Source organism: Manis pentadactyla, chromosome 9 (genome assembly GCF_030020395.1).
Source record: "Manis pentadactyla isolate mManPen7 chromosome 9, mManPen7.hap1, whole genome shotgun sequence".
NCBI classification, from domain to species: domain Eukaryota; kingdom Metazoa; phylum Chordata; class Mammalia; order Pholidota; family Manidae; genus Manis; species Manis pentadactyla.
Genome location: NC_080027.1, coordinates 116,995,122 through 117,003,321, shown reverse-complemented (window position 1 = coordinate 117,003,321; position 8,200 = coordinate 116,995,122). Strand labels below are relative to the sequence as shown.

Genomic DNA, 8,200 nt, shown 5'->3' with positions numbered 1-8,200 from the left:
GAACTTGCCCAAGGTCACACAGGTACAGCTTGGATTCAAGGATAGGCAGTTTGGTTCTAGAAATCATGTTTTTAACTTTTATAATGCTGTAAAGAATATAAAAAAAAAAAACATGACGAAAGCATTTGAGTTTAAAGAGTTAATGGTGCCTTCAGCAGTCTTTGAATGAAGTTCATGGAGGGAAGTCTGCATCTAGGCAGCACTTGCTACATTACAGCTGCCCACAAACAGCATCACTCAAGGGCCTGAAAATCTGATCTTTGCCTGTTTTTCTCAAATGCTAACTTTAGCCTACTGAAGTGCCAGAGATACACTGACTCCTGTGACAACAGAAAATGAAAGGTAGGACTCTTTGCAGGCCAGGTGCCTCACTTGGGGATTGGCACCCAGGTGATGAATAAATAAATGTTGGTTGAGTCGCACGCCTTCCAATCAAATGCATTTTGAAATGTGCTATTCATATTTCACAAATGGCTTGAATACACATTATTTAAAATGTCAGACAGGAAAAGGTATGCAGAAGTTAAGAACATTAGAGAGAAATGGAGTATAAATGGAATATTAAACCTTTGAAATTCAAAAGAAAACCTGATTATATATCCTTGAAATCCTCTTTCCTGCTTTAGCAGGGAAGTGGGAGGGATCAACTTCTGGAATGGAACAAGCCCATTCTTTAATAATATAATGTTTCTCATTTGTGTTGTACATACTTGCTGCAGGCATACTGTTCTGAACAAGCTGCTATATACACTCGGCTGATTATTTTAAAGGCTGACTTTACATCATTCCTTAACAACCCCTACACTTTTTAGCATGCATTCAAATGTAGCTCAGAAATACAACAGGTTTTCTACCACTTCAGACAACAAACTGGGTCCTTTATAAACAAGTGGGGCTTTTATTCTAGGCATCAGATCTAATGAGGTATCGGATTCACCTCATGTTTAATGAAATGCTGTGCTCAGCTTACCTATGACTTCCAACCAGTACCTAAAAAGCTAATGCATAATGCTGGTTTTTCCATAATCCCAAGAATTTAATGAGCAGCTCAGTCTGTGATATGGCATGACTCAAACCAAGGGAACACAAAGGATCTCCTATGAAGACCTGGGTGAGAAGCAGTGAGGTCTGATGAGTAGGAGCTGGGCCTACATTCCGCCCTTTATAGAATGCTGAACAGAAGCCACTCGTGCTTCATTGCCATGAGGAGGCCAACACCAGTCAGCTTCTCCAGGGCAAGGCTCTTACCTGGTCTCTCTTCTGACACATGTCTGTACAATGCTGTGCATACTACCTAGTTGTGGAACGGATTCTCTGTGTGAGAGTACTTGGTCTTTGCTTTAAGTGTGTGAAATGAAGTTCAGACCCTCTTGGGACTAAGGAAAGCAAAAAACAGACCTCAGCAGCAGTGTTGTCTGCTGTAACAGGCTCTCAAAGAGTGTATGTTGAATTGATGTGTCCTATACAAGATCATGGCCATAGGCTAATTTCAAGCTGGGGATTAAACACAGACACACACACTGTAAGAGGTTATCTCTAGGCATTTATATTGTGCAGCTGGTGCTTTAAAAAAGTGCTTCTTCTACAAGGTGTCCTAAGAGTCTTTGTGAAGTTTTAACCTCTCAGTGCTGGGGATGGGGTGATGGGCTAAACATGTCCTCTGCCAGTCCAACAGGGAAAGCTACACATGGTTTTGATTTATCATCAGTTAAATGTGCAGCCCAGATCAGAGTCGAGACATTTTAAAGGACTAATTAGTCAACCCTCACAAGTAAATTAAGGGCCTGTGTTCAAACAGCCGAAAGGAAAGTAACGCGGTATCATAGCAATAATGCTTAGAGTATATTGAAATGGAAAAGCTAGGGCTGGAAATACTTGTTTGGAAAAAGAATTTCATCACTCCGCCCTCCTTCATCAAGTAATCCAAGCCACCTCAAAATGCCCAAGGTCTGACCAAGGAAGACACATTTTATTAAAGCCTCTTCCTGTTTGAACTAGATCATATTCTAGGGAATAAACAAACGTTATTCAATGAACAAGCAGAAGGGGTTCTTGATTTGTATAGACTGCTAATGCACAAAGCTCAGGAAGGACAGCAGGTAAGGTGAAAGGCTTTATTGCTTGGGCACAGCTCCGAGTATGACACTGACACAAGCTGGGATGATTATTATCTCATTATATTTGGTCTTCAGCGCCCATGTGAGGTCCTAGCTTTCCAAGTGGGCCACGCTCCACCCAGCAGACTCTCAGCACAGTTTCTGACAGTCACACTTACCCAATTTCACTCAGCAGAGCTGTCAGGAGATGTACAAGGATACAAAGAACAAATCATCTACTTTAGTTATATTCTCTTTTTATGGATTCTCTTCCCTGCTGGCTTTCCAAGCAACAGAGAGAGATATGGCATTATTGGCAGGTACTGGTCATAAATAACACCTTCCCACAGCCTAACATTAAAAAATAAAATACCAATTTTAAGCAGAGTTCCTAAAATTTAGTTAATGTCACAGTGTGCTTTGCTTTGAAAACAGTAATTTTATGGCTTCCCTTTATTTACTTTTCTCCTTGGACAAAACCATGGAGAATCCATGCTTAATCAACCTACATAGTTCTGATTGTTATAAGCTTAGCTTCTAAAATCAAAGGAATTAAAGAGTTATCATTAAGAATAGAATTTTGAATTATGGCAAAAATACAATAAAGTCTACACAGTCCTCAGGGATTTAGAACATAGAAAGTACCTGGAGTTTTATGAGTCTACAAAGGGGAGAAATATAAAACAATGGTTCATTTCAAGATAACTGATGTGTAACTGTTGATTAAGGGAAGGGATTTTCAAGATATTTTGCACATTATTAACTTAAGAGTCAGCCTATACACTCTCTATATTAAATATCTAGAGAAAATTCTTGTGGCTCAGGGCTTTAAATAGAGGGTTGTTGCTTATATAAAGAGAAGCCAAAAAATCAAGTTAAGCCAAGATTTATTTTTTTAGGTTCTGGATTTTTTTAGGTTCTGATGGTTTATTTTTTCACAAGGTTGCAGCCCCTAGAACTGAGGACTGAATGCAAACCCAGGTTTCAGTGTATGACTATTGATTTTATAAACATCTTCTTCTAGTAAGTGGCAAAAATCATAACTTCTTATAGAACATGATGTTGGGCTGGTAACAGTAGAGTGCTTGGTAAAAAATATGGGGACCTTAAATCTCACATAGAACATGAATTTGGGGGAAAAAAAGACAAAGGTTTCTAGTGTTATTCTCCTAGTTTCTCCAAAGAGTTGACATTCATCACTGGTTTTAAAACATGATTTTAACTTAAGAGATTATTTTAATACTGAATCAATGTAAGTGTACTTATCTAAACATCACATTTTTATGCATATTTAAAATCCCCCAAGAGTGTAGTGTAAAAATTATATATTTTAAATGAAGTGACATTTGTCTGAGGCAGCTCAGATCCAGGGGGTCTTTAGCAGTGGCCTTCACAGACATGCCTCCAGCTATGGCTGGGAGACACTTTCCACTGTGCATAGAAAGTCTCAGATTAACAAGAGACAAGTCTTGGTTTTTTTCCCCTCTATGAGCTGGGATGTCATTATTGTAGAGAAGATGCATAATTTAAAAAGTGAAGACTACTCATTCAAATTGTTAGAGTGGCAAACCTACCTTATGGAATTTAAACACAGCATTCATCCTGAGGGAGCTGTGTAGGCACTACGGTGGTAGAACGAGAGTAGGTAAATATCAGAGTTGGAAGGGTTTTCTCTAAAAATTAAAAAACGGTAGCTGTCTTAAAGACCAGAGTTACATAATTACTCTGTTGTATTTTTTATCTTGTTTTAATGGGCCAAAGTTCAGTTAACTCACTCAGACAAGAATCTATAATTCTGTTGACCGTTCAGGACTACAGTAGTCATCCTGGGACTTTCTATGGAAGTATGTACAGATTTTCCTCATGGAGCTGGGAGTGATGGTGACCTAGAAGAAGAAAGTGTAGATTTCAGAGATTTTCTAAGATAAAGTCCAGCTGCTACCTCTGCAAGTTATATCACCAAATGGTACCTTAAGTTAGGATGCCTAGGAACTTGATAATTTAGTCAGCCGGCTTTCAGGCCCAAATACTTTGACGGCAATATCTCTTCTGCCTGATTTGTACTGAGTATAAGTAAAATTTAATGAACAGTATATAAGGAAGGCAGGCATAGGTTTTTCCTGTGAACAGAAAATATCTACCAGTTTAACCTCCTAAAAGCAACCAAAGAGGTTACCATTCTCTTTGAAATAAATGAGTAAATCACTCTCCCAAATTTACAAATGAGGCAGGCAGCTGCCATCTGCTTCTGAAGAAGTCTACATCATCATGATGTACACGAAGGAAAAAATTCTTTTAAAGAAACTTTTGCTTCAAAGATTGAAATGACAAAACTGAAATATCTAGGACAAACACACTATTTTTTAAAGTCTTGAAGATTTACACGTAAGTGAAAAATATTGTTCATCGAAATTCCTTTCTACTAACACCTAGTTGAGATCAGCTCCCCACAAACACAGAAATTTTAGTCAGGGGCAAAGAACAGAGACAGTGATAATTTTGAGAAAAGAACGGAAAGACTCCATATAGCTGTTTTTCCCTGTTCTTTAGCAAGGTGTTGGTTGGGGTTTGTGTTTGAAATCATCTTTAAAATATTCTTAGTTTATTTTTCCTAAAATTATGAGAGAGGCATCATGATAGTAGGTAGGGGTTATTTATTAAACTAGAACTGGCCTAAGGTTATCCAGCTTCTGCCCTTTATCAGGGCAGGGGTTGCTGAACATGCCTCCTGTACTGGTTTTCAATCACTCTATCACCTCCTTAACACAGAGAAAGAGCTACTATGAACTATGGCAGGAACTTCCTTCACTTGCAAACTGATTAACAGAAGCTTTCAATGTCCTCTGACTGGCGCCATAGCTCACGTGATGCTCTCAGCTGCGTTTACACCTTCAAAATGAGTCATTTGCTTTTCAAGGTTCACAGACCTATTTCTGCCAGTAATACCTGTTTTTGAAATTATCTAACTTAAATATGTCAACCAATGAACTATGAGTCCGAAAAGGTAAATAAAAAACTAAACTGAGTGTTAAAAAAAAGGGTAGATATAAGTGAATTGCCAAAAATATTAGTGTGAGCAAGACTATGAAAGATAAGGGAAAAATCATAAAAACTCCTAAGTACTCTGCACTTAAGTTGCTTTGTAAGTTGAGTTTCACTTACTTTAAATAATTATAAACTATAATTACAAACTGGAAATCTATTTATGGATGCTGGCGACTTGCCCATGAATGGCAGCTTTATCTATAAAAAGGTGAGACAATCTATAAAAAGTGGTTGCCAGGAGCTGGGGGTGGGGGAGGAGAAATTTAAAAAGAGGGGAGGAAGAGGAATAATGTCAAGAAAGGGGTGGGAAGATATTTTGGAACTGATATCCTAGAGGATGAGGAAGGCTTTGATGATGGCAATGGGGTTGAAAGGTTTGGACCTTGACAGAAGAGATTTTAATGGGAGTAAATAGGGTTGCCAGATAAAGAACAGCACACACCCAGTTACATTTGAATTTCAAAAAATAACAACTTTTTTGTATAAAAAATTTTTAATATAATTCTGTTCCACGCAATATTTGTCTGTATTTTTATGCGCTAAATCTGGCAACCCTAGGAATAAAAAGATTTACAAAAAAAAAAAGCATCCTGAGAAGGGATCTGTGCCCACCCCCTTTAAGTCAGGGACTGTAGCTTTCCACCCTAGCTGACTTACCGGTCCCGGAGAGGTCTTTCCACTCTGTCTCCTGGAATTGGGGGTCTGGGACGATGGACTTCGTGGAGATGAATTCTCAGCCTTTCGTTTGGCTGCCATGGCCAATAACCAGTTTTTATTCTCTGGGGAGCTGTTCTCTTTGCCTACCACTTCAGACCCTTCTCCACAAGACCCCAGAGGAAGAGGTAGTGTCCCACAGCCTTCTGAAGCATAAGGACTGGCAGGAGAAGGAGGCTCTGAGACACTCATACTTGTCCCTTCGATCTTGCTTGGTTTGGTAGCACCTAGCGGGTCCTTAGCAAGGTCTTCCTGGTTACCAGCAAGGCAGCACAGATCTAAATGAAGCTTTTCACCTGGGTCGTCAAGCTCAGTCACACAGCTGCAACTCTTCACACACTTTTGTTTCACATTCTCCAGACAACTTGCGTCTAGCCTCCTTTTCACTCTATTTCTAGACTCAGAGCAAGCCACTGCTTGGGAAGATTTCAGGCTCACAGGAATGAGGGCTTTTCTTGGAGACGTGATCTTGGTTTCAGAAGCAGGTGGAGTGATGGGTGGTGATGAGGAAGGTGTCTGAGTCATCCAGTTTCTAATGGACATCTTGAAAGCTGAGGGTAGCTTGGGCGAGATGGAGGAGACAGAGCCCCTTCTGCTGATGGGAGACCGGGCCTTGGCAGGGGGTGTTTTAATAGAGAATGTGGGGGTATTTGAAGGAAGGGGGAGGTCTCCTGCACAGCTGGGAGCACAGGCTCCTGATGACGGGGAGGAAATGGATGGACTGCTCTTTACTCTGGGGGCTTTGGCGGGAGTGCTCTGGCTACTTGTTACTGTTGCTGAAAAAGAAAGAAGGTCATGCAAATCACAGAGAAAGCTACAGTAAAACCCTGCATTCTCAACAATGACAGTCACAGTCACTTAATCATCCATGGGCTGATTTTCCAGTGAGTAGATTACAAAAATCATTTAATTCTTACCATACCCCTTTAGCATTATCCCTCCCCTTTCCTAACTGCCACCCTCTGAATCACTCTGCTGTGAAACACATATTCATAAAAATCTAGAAAATACAGAAAAATGGAAAAAAAAAAGCATTTTTTCTTTACTTGTGTATGTGATATATATTATACACCTGAAATTTTCCTCTATAAAAATGAGACCATAATGTATATACTATTTATTAACCTGCTTAACATATTATTAACATTTCCCTATTAATAAAGGTTCATATTGTCACTTTTAATAGCTACAAAACAGTCTAAGGTAACAGTAAGTCATTGAGGTTGTTATTGACATCCTGTTTTCCTACGTGAAGCTACCATTAGCACTTCTGTGCATATTTAGAGCAAGGCTAGAGGCCAGAGAGGCACTGCACAGAGGCTCCCTCCCAGACAAGAATGCACTGGTCTGAAATCTGGCACAATCACTTACTATGTGACTTGAGTACTACCCTCTACTTCCTCTACCTCAGCTTCCATGTCTGTTAAATAGAGATTGTTTTTAATTTCCACAAGAAGTAAGATCATCAATTACTTGTAAGATTATTGGACTTGATGTGGCTTTCCACCTTAATTTACAAGTGGCTACTATTTCACACAAGCCAAAGAATGCCAAAGAACATTTCACAATCTCAGCGCTCCTGCTCTGTAAAGCAAATCAAACAGCGGATATAAAACACATCTCTGTGTCCTGTTCCTTGTTATCGGCAATGGCGAGTACTTCGGGCAAATTTTTATAAACTTCATGCGTCTTCCCCCTCAGGCACCCCCAGACAACACCATATTTTCTCACTTTCCTTCTGAGTGTTCTAGATTTCTGATTTTGTTCTACAAGGAAGGGCATCTATTTATTTCTCAGGCACAAAGTTTTTAAATTAAAACTCTGATATTTAATTCAGTTTAGTTATTGAATTGCATTTACATGTAACTGAATTTAGGATTGGTTAACATAAAAATACAATCCCTTTTATCTAGAGTAATGGTTTTCAAGTACTGATTTCAGTCACGTAGTTATCTTGTACATTTTACCCTGTGCTTTTCACTAATCAAGCAGCCTTGCCTTGACCCAGAGAAATTCTACCAATTGACTTTTGCCTAAACTTTTCTCATCAACCGTTGTTTAGAAATGGCCAAAATAATGCTGCTCCTTCAATAAAGATCATTACTGGAAAACTCCACTTTGTCATAGTGTCCTATAGAAGGGCAGTTAGTGACAGGGACCTGTCCACAGAATGTCTGGTGATAGTTCTCACACTCACGTTTTAGAGCTTGATTACTGTTACAATGTCAGGAGGAAAGAAACTTCATTTGCTTTATTTCTCAGACCAGGTCAATAGTCACTGCCCAGCCTCTACAGTTAGTGGCTACAGTAGAGTGGGTAGAAAGGTACATTTAGGGCAGAAAGTC

General features: G+C 39.4%; 1 protein-coding gene across 1 annotated transcript in view; it reads right to left on the bottom strand.

Moving 5' to 3' along the window:
- Nucleotides 1–2,100: 2,100 nt before the first annotated feature.
- Nucleotides 2,101–8,200, bottom strand: part of DTL (denticleless E3 ubiquitin protein ligase homolog) — a 44,864-nt gene continuing 38,764 nt past the window's right edge. Inside the window, exons 14-15 of the mRNA XM_036912461.2 lie at nt 5,799–6,631; nt 2,101–3,982 (exon numbers count right to left, since the gene is read on the bottom strand). Coding sequence (XP_036768356.2) covers nt 3,884–3,982; nt 5,799–6,631 — 932 coding nt within the window. The 3' untranslated portion in view covers nt 2,101–3,883. The remainder of the gene's footprint in view (nt 3,983–5,798; nt 6,632–8,200) is intronic.